The 19,051-nt window shown below is 35.4% G+C and overlaps 1 protein-coding gene across 1 annotated transcript in view; it reads right to left on the reverse strand.

Moving 5' to 3' along the window:
* LOC150088126 (lysosomal alpha-mannosidase-like) overlaps window positions 1-19,051 on the reverse strand; it is an 86,887-nt gene that overhangs the window by 40,566 nt on the left and 27,270 nt on the right. The window contains exons 3-7 of the mRNA XM_090370580.1: window positions 15,937-16,039; window positions 12,918-13,067; window positions 10,036-10,229; window positions 4,470-4,575; window positions 1,353-1,450 (exon numbers count right to left, since the gene is read on the reverse strand). Coding sequence (XP_090226706.1) covers window positions 1,353-1,450; window positions 4,470-4,575; window positions 10,036-10,229; window positions 12,918-13,067; window positions 15,937-16,039 — 651 coding nt within the window. The remainder of the gene's footprint in view (window positions 1-1,352; window positions 1,451-4,469; window positions 4,576-10,035; window positions 10,230-12,917; window positions 13,068-15,936; window positions 16,040-19,051) is intronic.

The raw sequence follows: 19,051 nt of genomic DNA on the forward strand, positions 1-19,051 counted from the left end.
GTCGAAGGAAAAGCTGAGAAATTTCTATTAATTGATGATCAGTGGTGCAATAAATATCTTTCTTAGTAGTGGAGCAGATTGAAGGTTACTCTCATCGTTAAGAAACACAAACTATAATAAATAAAGAATAAAATCTTAAACTTCAATATGACTACCAAAGAAAGTTGCACCCTGAACTGAGACGATGACTGAACTGCAATACTCACTGCGGCACACCACGATTTCATTCGTAGTGTGCCGCAGTGAGTATTGCAGTATTCAAGAGTATTCAAGTTAAGAAATGACGGATAAATTCTTTTAAAGAAGCATTTAATATTTCAGAAATATCTGAATATGCTTTATAGCTTCATAAACCAACTGGACGAAAGGTGATATCAGAAAGGGTATTTCCATTAGAAGTCGCAATTGAGCACGCATATCTGCAGTGGCATTGCAGACAGTGAAATCTGTATTAAAAGATCACGTGATTTCAAAGGGCCTTGACCTTTTGATTTTTTTTCTGTAAAATGCAGGCATGTGAACAGTTTTCACATGCCTGCATTTGAAACTCGATTGACGCAATCACCGAGTTAACCTGCTGACATTTTCCAAGGCATGCTTCATCGCATCGCTGAAAACATGCCTCATCAGATTCGAGGGTGTTTAGAGCAGAATACCGTAGTTGCAAACATCTCTTATAACGCCTTGTAACCTTGTACATGTCATTATATTTTGTTCGCGCAAAGGTAACAGGAGATATGCAAGGGCGTGGTTTTGAAGACTTTGAAAACACCCTGTAGAATATAAAGCGCATTGCTTTCTTACTCTAGGAATAACCTTTGGATCTAGACAGAGAGAAAGAGAAATGTATTTAAATATTAAAGAATATGCAACTGAAGGCAATAGTTAATAGTATTTGCCGTATAGTGCAAGGAAGCCATAGGCTTTTGCTGCACTATATTGCAAACAAAACGTTTTAACCGATTGCGATGGTTATCCCAAAAGTAATCCATGGTATATTGTTACTTGGTCATTAGGTATTTATAACGCCCGATGTCTTTCAATAAAATCTTCATCCTTCTCAGTAGCAGCCTTCCAGTTTATTAAATTTTCTTCAGTTTTTGTTATTGATGTATGTTTGCTTCACGTGCGCCACGAAACATGAACTCTGATCTGAGTTCGGTTTGAAATACCCTCATATACATATCCTATTAACGCTACAGGTGAACTGCCCATTACATTTGCCCTCGTATAGCATTATTTCTAAGAAATTGTATATAACATATAATACTCATTTTTAATTTTATGTTGTAAACAGAGTTGGCAATCTCTTATGAGTATATATTTTTAAATTAAGAAAATCTCCATCTTACTGTGATTTCTTCTTCTCCACAATTAATATCAAAACAGAACCCGGGAGGCGGCCAATAAATATTTGGAAGTATGCCTGTAAATATTTCTCCCTTCCTACCTATAAAAGAATTTAGTTATTCAGTAGGAATATAATTAGCATTAAGTGCATTTTGATATACTGCATATTTTCATTTTTATCAAATTAAAATAAATGCGCATCGTGATTAACGTAAATGTAAGAGTGCACCAATACGGCTAAAACTGTAAACCAAAATTTTCTTGGACTGATGTCAGGATTCCAAAGCAGAATTCGGAAACTTATACAATCTTATATTTCAGTAAAATTGACAATAATTCGAGTGGTTGTGTCTTTTTCTTTTCATAAATAATTTCTTGTAACAGATCTAATTACGATTACTCTCCACCTGTTTCTGGATAGGTGTGATTTAATCACCCGTGATCCTCCAGATCGTCCTTCGCGTAATAGTAAGTTTATTTCTACTGTCTGCATCCCCTACTATCTGAGTATCTGTGAACGCCTTTCCAGAGTTATTCGGAATTATTGCATTATGTGTGCAAGTTCATAATAAAAAAACTTTAGTTCATTGTTTATAGAGTGAAGCCCTTCATTCCTTCTTGCGGAATGGTTTTGTATGCTGCACGAAATGTCCGGATCCCGAGGAGGGAGGGATATGCTACATTGGCGAGACAACCTAGATACTGAAGGACCGTATTTCAGATCACAAGGGGGGAGGCAATCTCTGTACAGCTAGTTTTGATCGCTCTGCTGTCGTTGAGCATTAATAGAGTGAGCAGCAAAACCGTGATGTCCAGGTAACTAACCATTCTCGTTACTTCCACCTTCATGGTTTGAAGCACTTCATATTTACACGGCGAGTTCCATTATGAATCGTAATAAAGGTACCTGTATTCATCCATTTATGGAGTCTGCAATGTTACAATGTCACGAGCACTGGCATATTCCTTACACTCCCTAGTAGCTAAGTGGCCAGATACAACAAAACAAGACACTTTGCAGACATAACACCATACTTGTATCTGGCCATTTCACAGAGCTCTGTACTCATCAGTGTACAATGGCCGAGTTGAATTAACGTTTAGGCACAACAAATGTCCACATTCCTTACACTCGTTGTATTGTGTCACTTGAAGCCGATTTTTTTTCTCTAATTTATCGCGTCCGGCCATGCCTGTTTTATGACAGTTGTGTCACCTGAACATTCTACTATTCAAGTTTCTGCATTATTTTTATGTATTTATTTTTTGAAGTTGATAAAACGGCCCATCCACCTGAAAGGTACTTGACATTTATTTTTGTAGTTTATTGCTTTTATCCACTGATTTTATCAATGTTTATTCTTAATTTTTATTTTAACGTTTTCAGGCTTTTTCTATTGTTTTATTTATACTTATATGTATTATTTAATACAGTTATGTGTCACCGAACATTCTACTATTCAAGTTTCTGTATTATTTTTATGTATTTATTTTTTGAATTTGATAAAACGGCCCCTCCATCTGAAAAGTATTTGACATTTATTTTTGTAGTTTATTGCTTTTATCCACTGATTTTATCAATGTTTATTCTTAATTTTATTTTAACGTTTTCAGGCTTTTTCTATTGTTTTATTTATACTTATGTATTATTTAATACAGTTTTATTTTAATTTCCATGTGTTGTTATAAGAAATCCTTATATGATGTTTGCTGACGGTCAAGGCACATTCTCTAATATTAATTGATCCCTTGAGAATCTGTGTTATGAGTCGTTTTAAACATTTTATGTTTTAAATTTGCATTATGCATGATCTAATACAATCTATATTCGGAAAGTGTATGTCAGTTATCTCCTTGAGCCTCCTCCTCTTACTTAGTCATCGCTGTCATCCGAAGAAAGTTTGTTTGGATCAAAAATGCTGCCCTCCTCCACCCAAGGTAATAATTCAGAAAAAAAAAAGTTCTATTCAAGTGGCAACTTTCGTCGAAGAAAAGATAAGATTAGATTTTATTCAAAACTATTACCTCTGAGTATCAGGGATCCCTTCGAGAATAGAGTAGTGCTAAAGAGTGATTCAGGATTTCGTTTAAGTTATAATTGAACCTTCCCCCCACTGCCCCAGGTGTATCGTAGTGTTATAGAAATTTAGCAGAATTCTTTAAAAGGCGATATTTCTCTAGTATACATGTCTAAGTTTTTATATTGAAGTTATTTGGTATCTTATGATAGTTTCAGACTCAAGTTTTAATAGATTATTAAGTCATCACCCTTTTAGATGATAGACTTTCATAACAGCATTGTCTAATCGATGTTTTATTGGTCACATAAAAACGTTATGATCTTACACTTTCAAATTGAAAACGTTCTCGATTCATTGCTGCTTAGGTAGATTTCTATAATTGCTTCTGAAAATTCTATTATTGATGGTAAAGATATAAACGAAATCGAGTCTATTTTTTTTTACTTAAGTTATATGTCTTAAATTTGATCCTTATGACTCCTTCGGTCTCATATGTAGTACCGATGTCTTTCAAATTCCTGGAGTAGATCACACATTAGCGTAATGCATTTCTTTCTATAACTCTTTCTCTTGTTCTCTACAAACTTGACATGTGATATGAGCTGGACTCCCATCTAAACAAATTATAAATGTACAAAGTAAATTTGTTAAATACCTGTGTGCATTTATAATTTGTTTAGATGAGAGCCCAGCTAATATTAATCTTTCCCTAGAGTGAAAGCACATATTCATGTTATTTTCGGAAACTTATGATTTATGCCATTTCAGCCCTTTGAAAAGCGTGCAATCGTGGTAATTATCAATCACTTTTTCCATCCACAATACCTTATCTATGCATTTCTCCTCTCTGTTTTGTAGTTAAATTATTTTTGTTCATATTCTTTCTACATTGTACGCATTTCTTTATATGTTCATCATCAATATCCTTCTAATTAGCATTTGCTATAACATATTTTGCTGTGGGGTAATTTCTAATGCGTTTCACAATGAATGAATATAAATAAAAACAAAGTTATGTTTATACTTATAGTTACGTTAGTAACCAAACACGATTTACCAAACAAAATGAATCATATTGAACTGATGACAATTCCTTACCTAAACTCTTACTAGCTTTCCATAGGAATTCCATCATTCTCGTCTGCTCTCTCCAAGCTTTATCCTGATAGTGAATTCGTCCTAAGAATAATCCATCGAAGCCCATCTTCAGAAAATAAACAAAGTATATTTATGTCAGCATCTAGCTAACCAGATGAAACATTCGTTGAAATAAGCAAATTTACATTGAAACTAGGTTTTAGGAGTAAACAAAATTAACCTTAAACTGTGTGTAAAACGCGTGTGTTGTATAAATAACCTTTTGCGTAAAACAGCTTTCATTAATACAATAATCAACAGCTGTTGAATAATTATTACATTCCATTTTGGAATATATTAAAGAACTGAAACAATTGCTTAGCAGAGACCAAAGGTAACCATCGGACAGGAAAACTCAAGAGAGCTCTTCCTTTCTAAATGGGTTACACAAGGATCAGCTCTTCGGCTTCTTTTAATTAGGATATTTGTCAATGGCTGCCGCACTTGGTAAATCATCCCTTGGTAAATATTGGAGTTAACTGTTGATTGTAAAGTTTCACATCGTCAAACATTAATTTTTTGATACTTTCAGATCTCCTGTACATCTCAACTTTCATGAATACCAGCCACTACGAGACAGAAGTTACCTTCTGCATCGGAAGATCAAGATTACAGATTTCCAAGAACCCTTTCTTTAAAAGAGCAATGCCACTTATAAACCAGTATGACATTGATCCCTCTCAGGACAGGAAGGTGTTTCACAGGGCATATATAAGCAGTCCATCTGGTTGATGGACTGCTTATATATATGATATTTATTATGACTTATTCATAATCAAGGATTGTGGGACAGCAATGTTCTTTTCCTAGTCTTGGACTGATCTCATAATAAAACTATAACATCATTGTACATGTGGTATTATTTATTTACGCGACTTATGTTTAAGCTTTTACTGTATACGGCTCTGCTGTACAGTTTAACTGGGCACATGTCTGTTTATAGATTTTATAAAAAAAACAATAAATAAATTAAGAATCTGAAACGGATTGAGCAATGCTCTCTTCACCAATCTAGATAATAATGAGGAGTATTCATCTATAAGTCATGTCCTTATAATCCTGGGAATTTTATACAGTAGTGCGGTGATGTTTGTTGTTTTTTGCAACTGTGTGTTCAGGTGCGGTTTTATCTTCAGCAGAGAGGATAAAGCCCTAGTGTAACTCACTGAAAGAATTCTCACCCCCCCCCCACCTCTGCTTGAGACTAGCTAACCCAGTCAGGTTTCAGGATCATTCTAAATAGGGACCAAGTGATTGAAGTGCGTCCCACTGGAAGTAGTCTATAAATAATACTCCATTTGCCGACAGGATTCCAACTCACCCAAATCTCTCCAAATGACTCACAAGTGGCGAATCCACTATATTTTCATAGAGCGCTGTAATGACGCATTTTATGAATTGCTGACCTGATCATTTCAATGCAGAGAAAAGGAAAAGGGAATTAATAGCAATGATACGTACATTCACTAATGGAAATTTGAATGGAAGCAGCTACATTCGGTTAAATTGTAGTGTGCAGTCATGGTTGACGGTTTTTGGTAGTTGAGTGGTTGGTGCAGAGTGTAATTTAAATCCGTTATGCAAGTTTTTCAGAAAATATTGGTTTTTCCGGATACAAAAAAGTTTGTTTGTTTATAGGGATGAAGCAAATAGGGATGAAGCAAAGACTCGTCAGTGTTTGTCCTTTTTGTTGTTGTGACCGTTTTAGTTACGCAGTCAGTGCAATTAATATGGTCCATTCGGTCAGAAGAATAATCGATAAACCATATTGGAATACAGAAGATCGCTTTAAGGAAAGATTCAGAGAAGTTGGTTCGTTACAGTATATATATATATATAGTTAATAAACACTGATTTCCGTAATGTTAAATTTTTATTTTGTGCAGTTTAAATGACGATAGTTGATACATAAATATATTTTTCACTATTGGTGATTATCCAGAAAATATTGTCAGTAAATCTAGAATTTAACTTTATTTTTATTAATAAAAGTTTATTTTTGATTTGTGGAATTTATATTAATTGCTTTTTTATTAGATACACTTCAAACTAGTCACGGATTGCTAATTAAACTCTACACGATCAATTTAAAAGAGGCTTCAACGCCAGTTTTCTAATGTTTCTCGTATTGACTTAAGAAATTTCTTCTGCCCTTTGCACTTCGCTCATCACCTTATTAGCAACATCTACTGATGCTCAAGTAATGAAGTGCAAAGGGCAAAGTTCTCCAATGACTACAATATGTATGCGAAGTCACTAATTTACTTCAGCACAGTTAAGTTTTCACATTGTGCATTTTTAATGACGCGTGTGACAATTGAAATATCGACAACCACTTGGTGAGGACAAAGAAATGATAATGAGTTCACAGTAAATACTTTTGTGCTGTTTAATGTTTTCTGCGGTGTATTTTTTAGTAGATATAGCGATATAAATTCTGATGCTTTAAAGCTTTCTCTTGATGAATGGTTAATTAATTGGTTTTACAGAAACCCCGTTTTACTTAAGAATATCAGTAACCTCATCCGTTTTTCATAAAAGAAGAAATTTATAAATATTTCAGACATAAATTTCTGAACAGCTTGACATGGATAGTTGACAACAATATGTCAAGCTATCCATTAGAAAGAACTATCGGTAGAAAGAACTAAATAAAACAAATTTGAGTACTCACATAAATCAATACGTTCCATCGTTTATATATTTGGCTATTTTTCTTCTCTAAAAATCTCTGGTACAATCTCTCGAATAACAAAGTAACCAAGACAGTCAGCATTTACTAAAACAGTTCTCTGTGATCAGTTTTTACATGGGGTTCGATACTGTGGGAGAATGGAAAGAATCTGCAGTAACTATTCTTCCAAGAGGGATGAATGTGCCATCCCTCTTGCTGTACTTGCTTTTAATAAGTCGTGTTCACTCCCTTCACGTTTGTTTTCTTTCATATGTTTATAAACACTCACGTTAATTAATCAGGTGTGGCTATTTAATGATTTCTAATAGATAAAAGAATACAATTCAAATTATTATTTTTTAACGGCATAAGTCTGTAGAAGTGTGTGTTCACAAACGGATTTGATAATTGTGCTGGCTGAAAATCAGGAATAATTCAGTGTGGGTAGAATTCTACTTCCATCTGCTCGAGATCAACTGATTACAACCGTGATTAAAGGTGATTTTAGAAATTCCCCTTACCTCTTCTCGCTCAAAACACGCTGCAGTGGAGGTCTAGTTAAACAGTCAACGCTAATTGAAACTACAAGGATCATCAGCAATCAACCAATATATAACGCATGCGTCATTTTTATTCAACATCTGCCCCAGCTATTTAACTATATTACGAATGATTAAGTTAATTTTTCCTGGAGACAGCGTTTCTAATTAATGTGAGTAACACCTCGACATAATTTTTAAAATTTAATATTCTTTGAACCGCAGTATGTTATTTATTCTTCGGTATATCCATGAAGTGAAATAAAATTAAACATATGCTGGTCAAGTAGGCCTAACCACACATTTATCTGATGTTAGTTCAAATACGTGTTTAGAGGGGTTTATGCAAAATTTTGATATCGCTCTCTTCCCAACTATGAACAAGGTCGTTCTGTTATCTCTCCTAAAAGGGAACTCATTGAATGAATCAAAATTATCGTGATTAAAATGCGTGTTCAGAAAGGTTCGTGCAGCGGTCTGATAAAGCACAATTCTAAACTATGAACAAGGTCATTTTGTTATCTCTCGTAAAAGAGATCTCATTCAGCAAAAAAAAAAAAGAGACAAACTCTTCGAAAGGAAGAGCAATTAAAATTTGTCTCCAACTCCAAATACGTACGTGCTTTGACTCAAATAAGATGACAATATAATGTAGTATCTTATTCATACGTTTGTATTTTAGTTTGAAGGATATATAATTTTAAGGCTGATGACATAGACGCAGGTGATCCTTTGTTAATTCAAATGTATTTTTAGAAGGTAACGCAGATTTATTCTAGTCCGAAACTGTAATAAAAATACTATAATATTTCCTGGAGTAAAGTATTGCAAAAGGTATTGCAGGCAGAGCGAACATTTAGGAATTGCAATACTTGGTCATGTGACCAGTGGAGTGTCACTGCACTCGTGTCCATAAATTGTAATTCGCTTCAGCGGAACTCGAAACACAATAAAGAACCGGAAATCCATAGCGTGACACATGCAATGACGTCAAATTTAGTTAATTGGGTTACTGAGAATAAGTACCGCATCATCAAAACTGCTTTCTTAGATAGGCGAGACATAATAAGGATGTATAACCTTCAGATTTATCTACAATGCGTTTGATGCAGAAATGATTCTGGCTTCGCTCTTTACCCTTCGTATGACTTTCCTATTATCTTAATAGAAGAATAATATGACAACAGCTCATGAAATAATTTAATAAACTTAGTTTTCGATTATTTAAATTCTTCTGGTTAAATCATAAGTGAGAATAAAGCAGAAGAAATCAGGAATAAAATCAAGCGTTAAGAATGATGATTGTAAAAAACAAAAAAAGTAACTCAATATTAAGATGTATTTGGTAATTGTGAATGAAATAATCATATGATTACTGTGGAAACTAATTCCAATGTAGAAAAAATTTCGTTCTCCCATTCTGAATTTGTTCTATTCAATTAAAGATGCATAGCGAAACCACTTTTAGACAGAAAGTAAGAAACATCTAGCGCTGTGGCTCTATTTCGTTATGGAAAAGACAAAGGTCAAACCACCGATCGAACTCGATCAAAATCGACTAATATTATTAAAGGGTAAAAGCCTCAAGCTACGTGATAATATGGCTAACGTATAGGTTAGTGCAAGTGCATCAGATTTATTCATAGCCATCTACCAAAGTAGTTAAGTTGGCATCATTTTAATTATATTTCATATTGTGAATACCTTCAGAACGAGTTGCCATAACATTGCACTACCTTAAATGCTATTAGTCTATACTATTGTACACCATCTTGGATCTTTCATATTGTGGAGTTATACCTCATAACTGAGTTGTCACTATTGCAACACTAGAGTACCTGCCCACACCGAAGAGAGGCCGTCTGGACGGTGGTATCAGCCGAGAATAAGTAACATTAGTCTTCTCCTATGGTGAAGCGTTACTTATTCGAGGTAGTGCAATATTATGACAACTCGTTGTGAAGGTATTCACGATACGAGATATAATTAAAATGTAAATTTTACTACTTTGGTAGATGGCTACGAATAAATCTGATGCCCTTGCACTAATCTCTACTTTAGAGGTATTAATTCCCATACTAATATTTGCCATCTATTTTAAGAATTTTAAAGTAGATTTTAATTATCCCAATCCTAAATGGATCTATTTATGCTGCAATTCAGTTTCGGTCTCTCTCTTTGAAACAAAGAGGGAAGAGAAGGGACGGAACTTGAGTTGACCTTTATGATCAAATATAAAATTTTGACTACTCAAAAAATGGAGGTTTCTTTTGTTTAAGAAATCAAATTCCTACTTAAAGTTAGTAATAATTACCTGAGAAAATAGTGATGCCTGTTCTCTTGAGTGGCCAAAAGGATCGATCTGCCATCCAATCTTCGGTGCCGAACACCTGCCAAAGGTGTCATTTAGCCATCGCAGTCCTAAAGTCATTTGATCGATAATTCCAAGATAGTGGGTTGCAGCTTCGTCGTTCATGCTCCACCCACCGCCAATGAATTCAAGTCGATCTGTTTGAAGTGATTATTAAGATAACATTAGCAAACAGTAATTTCTCTTTTTATGAAACAAAAATGCATTTCTAGCTTTTCAATGAACATCATATTATACACTGAGTGATCACAGAATTATGTCCTACCTAATACCGTGTTGGGCCACCGTTCGCAAGGATAACACCCGCTATTCGCCTAGGCATTGACTCCACTAGGTATCTGAAGGCGTCCTTAGGGATCTGAAGCCATGCCGCCTGCAAGGCTTTCCATAGAGTCGGAATAGATGACGATTGCGCGTCCATAAGCCTCACTTCCCGTTCCAAAACACCCCATAGGTGTTCAAACGACTGAGGTCAGGGGAATTTGGAGGCCTGTCAAGATGTGTGATATTTTCACTTTGTTCCTCGAACAACTGGTGAACAGTGCGGGCCCAATGACACAGCGCATTATCATCCTGGAAGATCCCGTTTCTGTCCAGGAAAAATGCAACATGGCAAGGTGCACATGGTATCCTAAGAGCTGCCGGTAGATCTCACCAGTGAAAATTTTGTCCATACGCATCACCAGCCTTAGTTCTTGCCAACAAAACGTGCCCCATATTAACCAACCACCGACACCTGCCTGGATAGTGGGTACCACGCACGTTGGATTCACGGATTCCTGTTGCTTGCGCGCTCAGGGAAATGCTGATCCATGTGGATTTATTTATAAGCTGTTGAACAATAAGATTCCACCTGGAGAGGTATTTGCTCGGTCAGAACGGCAGATGATCAGGATATTTTGTCTTGGGTACCCACTATTAATAGGATTCTTGATGTCATTATCCATCAGGATAATAAAGATTGTGTTCATCTCACGCAAACAGAAATCAAAAAGAAACTCTGCCTATACTGGTTCTTCTGATGAACCCCCTTTCTCAATAGAGGAGATTGACTCTGCTATCAAATCAATGTGCTCTGGAAAATGCCCAGGGAATAACGGTTTGGCGGTTGATGTGATTAAACGGGTTTGGAAGATTGTTCCTGCTGTTATCCTTGCTTTGTTTAACGCTTGTCTTTTTCAGGACGTTTTTCCTAGGGCATGGAAGGTTGCTAATTTGAAGATCTTGCTAAAAAACAGAGAAGCCCGAGTCTGATCCGTCCCCTTACAGGCCTATTGCCTTGCTCCCTGTTTTGGGAAAGACATTTGGAAAGGTTATTGCTGGACTTGTTTTGATTGCTTACACTGATAAAAGACTTCCGTTTCCAGTGCAATATGGATTTACATGTGGCAAGGGTACGGAGGATGCATTGCTTCTCTTCTAGCATCACAGGCGGAGACTACAACCAAATATTTGCTAGGCCTCTTTGTGGGCTTCAAAGGGAGAACCTACTGGTTCTCCCTTTGGTGAACTGTTGAAGCCAACTTGGACTTGCTACTGATTGTACATAGTACATATATTTGTTAATCATTAATAGGGTAAGATTTGTTAAATCTTTCGCTATTAATGGAGTTTGATCTGGGGTGAAAACTGGTCCATGATATTTGGACTCTTTCCTCAAAGAAGACAGCAATGTCCTTGAGGAGCTTCCTCTGTTTGCTGATCCTGATACCAGGATGGTACTTTTGGTAAAATGCGAAGCGCCCGTCACACAACATAACAGCACAAATTGACACAAAATACTACACCAAAATACAAGCCTCACCACAAGAACTATAAAAGCAGCTAATGGGGGAAAGCCTGGGGTCCGCAACAACTACACTTAAATACGTTTTAACTACTAACTATGATTTTGACATTACTGTTTCCTATTGCTGTTAGTTCTAGCATAAGTCGCTGCAAAATCAAATAAATCAATAATCCTTCTTGGATAAGTGATTTCACTGCATTTTGAAATTGGGTTTGTTCGGTTGTTCGGGAAAAACTATATCCCAATTCGACGAATCACCTGAAAGGCCTGGAAATACTGTACGCAGGACATTTTATCAAAAGTAAAGTGTTTCCATGAAGGAATTGGACAGATGGCTCCTTGGGATGGTACTTTTCAGTACACTGTGTTGTCTCCTCAAATGCTTAGTTTTATTTATTTTTTTAAAAAGGGAATTCTCCTGTTATAAAGGAGAATTCTTACATATATATTTTTATATAAATATAAAAAAATATAAATATATATATATAATTTTTCCAGTCATAACAGCAAGGTACTAGACAATTTTTTTTTTTCATTCTTTTACTCATTTTACAAAGAGAATGATTTCTCCAAGGCTGAATCTCTGTTTAATACTTTACGTGAAGATTTTATTGGAAAATTTATCCATTCAGAAGGGCAGTGAAATCAGTACAGCTGTTGAGAAACAGCTGTATTGACAACAGCGATTTATTCAAAAGAAGGATATAAAAACAAGCTATAAGATTAGCGTACCATGAAAGAGTAACGTTTTATTCGGGGGAATTTTTCCTAAACGATTATTAAAAGAAAACTTGAAATTTTATTGATATTTTATTAAAAATAGCAATAAAATTTAAGCAATAAGAAGAGCACACAACATCCTGATGGATGTTGGAGTGTTCTTCAATTTTACTCGTTCAGTTTAGAAAAAAAAAAGTATTTCCTTTTCTGAACTGAAAGAGTAAAATTTATCTGCTTGGATTAAATACCTACTAAACGGTTTATTACACCAATGCAAAAATAATCACAGAAAATTAATATATATAGATGGTTTTACCTTCGTTCACCAGCCTTTTCACGTGCTCTTTCATCAAGTCAGACTGTTCTTCCCACCATCTCCAGAAAAAAGCCGATTCCACATAAATAAATTTTCTCGTTTCATTCAATGCGAGTTGAGACACAACCGATCGTATGATTTCTCGTACATCTGTTGGAATATAAAATTTCATTGCTCTCTAATCTTCATTCATCGATTTTAATTAAAGAAAAAAATCAAACTCTTTATGCGGGCAAAATAAGTTTAATCGTACAAAACTGAGTACATGCATAAAATCATCGAGGAAGAATTGAAGCACTCAGTTTGAAACATTTGTAGTGTATAGTAGAAAAGCCTTTGTTGAAGCTATTGACACTAATGTTTGACAGGTTGATATTAGACAATATACACTACATCAAATAATATTAATAAACACAGATACTAGAAAAAAAGTATTCGATAAATAATGCTTTGAATATGAATTAATTTCTTAATCTGGCTCACGCAGTTCTAATTATTATCCAGCACCCCTTGGTAATACGATCTTCCTAAATACTATAACTTTCATACTCAAATGGAATTAATTAAGATATGGAAACTCAACAAAGTTCAGTTCTAGCTGTTTTGCACTGTATAAGAATATAGATTTCTGTCCTGCTCTCTGTTCTTCTATCATTTGATTCTTCTCACCCACGTATAAAAATATACCAGCCTAAGATGACTGTTTTTGTATATGTAGTTGGCTTACCACGACAACTTTCACGTCATCAACGCATTTAAATCATAATTACTTCTTGTTATAAAATTAATAATTGTATGAGTCACCACTACACTGGTGAGTTTCATTATCTTGTTTAAAGGCCATTATCAATGTCCCTGTACTTTGCAATCTGATTTCTGAAACTGAACAGTGTTTAAAACCTGTCTGGTACTAACTTACTGTTTTTATTTTTTTTAAACAGTGTGATCTCCACAATTACATTGTTTTAAAGGTAATTTATTGCATTTAAATTATAATCTGATAATGATTTTCGATGAAGTAGATCAGTTGTCTCTTAATTCCCTACCCGTTGCTCATATGAGCTCTAAAACTAGTAGGATGAGGAGGGGTAAGGGCTTTCTGGGGGTTCTTAAAATAGCCTCCTGACTGCAAAAGCTGGAATTGGTTATGAGACTATGGAACCATGGGAAAAGTAATGGGGAGCTACAGAACAGGACGTTAAAATTAAAACTAATATTCGGTTGATATTTGTTGGCGAAAAACACTTCTTTGTAACAACTATTATCTAAATTGACGAAAAATCTGTTCGTCAGCTTACATAATAGACAACTGATTTCTAGGCGTTATTCGAAATTTTCAGAGGTAATAACGGATAAAAAACTAGATCCGAAACGTTGTTACTGGTTAGAAAATTAATTTTTTATTTTGGATATCTTGGGTAGGGAACAATTCCTCCCTTTCCGTTTCAATAAACTATTTAATTTGTAGTTCTTGATATGGAGCAATATTATTTTATTATTTTTGTAGTTTTCAGCTACATTTTTCTTTAATTTAATCTTAATGCAGAAAATCCCAAGGAAGCTTCCATAAAGTCGGCCTTTCTGGACTAAAAGTTAATGTACACTTATTATAAGAGGGGTATCAAAAAGTTGGCCCTAGAATAATAGCCTCTTAGAAAGGTGAAACTTCACAGGAACTTTAATCCTTTTCTACGTACTCTCCATGTATAGTAACACATTTCTCCCATCTATGATCATTTGTTTAATGCCTTGATCAGAAGTCTGCACATTTTGCCTGAACCCACGATTTCACTTCATTGGTGACTTCCTGAGACGAATCAAAACCACTGTTTCGACATGTCTTTAGTCTCCGGATCATACTGGTACACCCAGCATTCGTCACCAACCGATCAAAAAAGTTCTCAACGTCCATATTACACAAATCCAACAGTTGGCGAGACCATTGCATTTGACATTGCTTCTGAAAGGGCGTCAGCAATCTTGGAACCCATCGTGCGGAGACATGCAAATGGTCAAGTAAAATGCTTCGGGCAGACCCATAACTAATTCCTGAGCATTTACGATGAAATGAACTGTCACTCAGCACCAGCTGCTCAATCGTCTCACTGTCTGTAGATGTTGATGGCCTTCCTTCTCTTTGCTCATCAAAGACACTTGTACGACCGCAGTGGAAACTCCCGTTTCTATATTTTTACAGTGTCATATGATAGACAATTCTGCCCATACACAGCTTTCATTTCTTCGTGAATTTCTTGAACTTTCTTGCAATACAGGAACTTGATCACTGCTCGATACTCCACTTTGTCAACCACAGCGTCCTTCCTCAGATTCCGGGCTCCACCTCTGGTGTACGATCACCTAAGGGAATGAAATCTCACATGTGAGTTATTGAATATGTAGACAACTTATATTAAAAACGGCATCTTCCTACTGATGTTTTATCTAGGTCAGGGTACGAACTTTTTGATACCCCTTCGTATACACGGTATTAGTCTGTGGTAACTTCTTCCCTCAAAGTTGCCACAGACTTTTCGAAGAGTAGGTTTACAAAATATTTTCGTATCTTTAAAGAGTGCGATATATGAATGGTAGGTGTAAGTCGAGAACATCGTTAGCCTTGAAATTCCTCCGTATCTTAACAGAAGACCCACCTGTCCATCTACCCGCGAGGCCAGACAGAAGGATTAGAAATAATATATTTATGTTGGAAATTAGTTAAGTATCTGATATAAAAAACAAAAAATTTTCAAATCGAAAATTTTAATTCAGCTAATTAAAGCCGTTTATTCTTTTAACGAATATACATCCGCAGAAATAACTTCATGCATTTGAAAAAAATATGTACCTTGTATATAAGACAGATATTATAAACTGATTTTAACTTTTTAAAAGGACTAATTCAGAGTTAATTGACAGAATATAAGATTCTTTCATTTAGTTCCTAATTGGAATAATTTTACATAATTCTGCAATTTAGAAAATTACTTATTACCTATTTAATAAGTTTAACAATACTTACATTTATCATAGTACTGATCAACGGTCAACAGCCAACCTACATCGTCATGTGTATGGCAAATGATGTGAACGTTGAGCATATCTGGCTTGCCAGTTGGACATGACTATTGAACAAAAGAAAACATTTTGATGAGCTAACATTTCATATGTGCAGTAAACAAAGAGGATACTCATTGTACACGTAACTTAGGTGCTAATTCTGTTATAATATTGAATATTTATTCAGCCATACTTGTTCAATAAAGCAGATAATTTTCTACGCGTCATAATATGATTGAGTTTTGGTTTACAATGGACAATTAAATTTAAAACAAACTTCATTGAAAAACACTCACCAAAAATATTTATAAAAAATCATTTGTAATTGATTTTTATTTCGAAAATACTTTTAAGAAACACACTGAGGATTAATGGACACTTCGTTATTTCAGAGACGAAGTGCTTGTGTTGAAGTATTTTACCGTTATCCTCAAAAGACCAATTCGAAGAAGGATGTATTTTTCCAATCTTCCACATCTACTCAATGTTACTTACTGAGGTCTTTCAACAAAATCAGCAAATACACGTTAATGCAGAGCTTTACCTCCACCGCCATTAAGGGTTACCTCCATAAGGGTTATCTCCATTACCCTTAGAGGTCCTTAGAAAAAAAGGATCTTAGAAAAAGAAAAATGTGTAGAAATAACTGAGTTTATCAACAGACAAAATTAGGACGACAAAATTAATTTCATTTTTAACAATTATCAATTTAATATTTATTTAATTTAATTAGTTTAACAGGAGGGATTTCATGATGAAAGGCTCGTGGATTAACTCCAGCCTTGAAGGAATCTGAAAAGTTTAAAGAAGGAAATTTTTATCAGCTTGGCCAGCCTTAGTTGGTAGGCGGAATTTATTTTGTACAGATGGTATTCATTTAAACAGAGGAGGTGCAAGGAGTTTCATGAATGTCATTGAGGGGCATTAAGGGTTTAGGGGAACTGTTAATTTGGGGGAGTTAGGGAAATCGCGACAGGATCGACTTTGGTGTCAGCAGTATGGGACAAAATCACACCTGTACCCTCTGAGAGCGCTTTGTGCAACCATTGATTACCTTAACCATTGAAAGGGAAACTGTAATAGAAGCAAAACCCCCACCAAAATCACATATGGAAAACATTTAAGCCATTATAAGGAATGTTTCTTGGTTGTTAAAAACGATAAAGTACAAAATTTAATTCACCTATACAATAACAGTAGAGCATTGTAAACAAATTAAATGAGTTGGGTTGGTTTGAGTTTTATTGGCGCATCAGCAACTGAGGCTATAATGCGCCACAAATTAAATGAAATTCGGGTGTTGATCAAGTCGGCTAATGTTGATTTAGTTGGGCTTGCTACGATATGGTAATGTTGAGAAATACGAGATAAAGAATTTCAGTTCGGTGATGTGTTCAAGGGAAATAGGAAGGATCGGAGGAGATGACGAAATGTTGCTCTGATTGAAGCTGCTTGAAGATGAACAGAGTGTTCCTTGAGTCAGATCAAGGTAACGCCAATGTTGAGTGAGTGGGGTGTGAAATGATTTAATTTAAATGGAAGATGTGAGTGAAAGTACGGTACAAGCCGAATGGCACCGAGGAGCGTGGTGATCGTCTCATTATGGGAGTCTGCAACCACCCTCCGTAATACGCGGAGCGCAAATATACTATATGGTAACAGTTTTACGAACAAACTGGCTGATTGCTACTTATCCTATAATTCCAAACAGAGAGAAAGGGTCTCTAACATCCTAGGTCTGGTTCTCAGTAAGGAGTCTGTCTCAAAAACTTGATAGTGAGAGAATTGTGGCGACTCGTGTATTTCTCATATCATTTTGTTTACTAATGTATACCTACCCTTAACTAACCACGTATTTTTCTTTGTGATAAGAGAACTATCAAAGTTTACACCAATTAAAAGGGCTGTTAGGCGAAGTTGAGTGATTTTATCTAAGGGCTGATTTCCTGTTAGCCTGGGATTAAACCATTCAACAAGGGAGTGACTCAATCAGTCAATCTCTAGTTACTACTGATCGGATTATAATCCATTGTAAAATTTCTCCTAGGTAAAGATTATTATGGCACAAAGGGAGGAAATTAATAGGAAGATTATTGAAGATATTCTTTTTCATAACTAAATTTTATTAAATCCCAAAACACATATAGGCTACTGAAAGGATATTCGATAATAAACAGAGATATTTTCAATACTTGTCTTCAGCTAGAGTTGTTGGATATGAGTTCAATGAAGTTTATTTTTAGATCTCCGGAAACTTGTTTTCCCATATGCCCAAGTGATGGCTTGTAGGATAACAGTTATTTGTCGAACGTTTCAGTTCAAATTATATATATATTTTTTAAATTTGTTTATTGTATTAAGCGGTCCCAGTCAGCTTTCTTAGCACCCCACCACTGTCCACATACTGCACAGATAATTACAATTTCTCTATTATATCATATTGAAGTTTCGCAATTCATGTGCCCGCTCTGGCATATAGTAATAAAACTCTACAGTTAATCAAACCCTACAGTTCATGTCATGTGAGTTTGAATTTCTGCCAGGAAATAAAACTAGTGAGCAAGTTCTCGCACTAGCCCTCTTCAACCATTTCGCCTGCCTTCTTCCATTATATTTGACGCAGCTGAAGAGACATTCTACATGCAACCGTTCTACTCACGAAAAATTGGAATGTGCCATAGAATTACACAGGCAGTTTTATCAGCATTGTTCTTGTTCCATTTGCAGCAGGACTCGTCGTCTCTTGAAAACTTGTACTGCAAAAGTTTGGAAAGCACCAAAGTCTGTCCTTGTCTTCAGTAGAAGGGCCTCACATCTAGAAGTCAGTGTTTGCGCGTTGGGTGCTCCATTAATCAATTCCTCTCGTAGATCCTGGTATTCATGGCACCAATACAGAAAATGTACCCAGTCTTCTTTTTCTTCACAAGTATACAATGAACGTGCTGAAATATCAAATTCATTTAATTTTCCAAAGAAGGACCTGTATTCTGTAAGCAGGAACGTTGAATGGAGGTTTGATTCAAACCAACTTGACATACCTTTCCCAAAATGTTTGATTCTTAGAAGAAACGTTTTGG

The sequence above is a fragment of the Mastigoproctus giganteus genome, chromosome 3 (assembly GCF_048544385.1).
Source record: "Mastigoproctus giganteus isolate SK-2022 chromosome 3, ASM4854438v1, whole genome shotgun sequence".
NCBI classification, from domain to species: Eukaryota; Metazoa; Arthropoda; class Arachnida; order Uropygi; family Thelyphonidae; genus Mastigoproctus; species Mastigoproctus giganteus.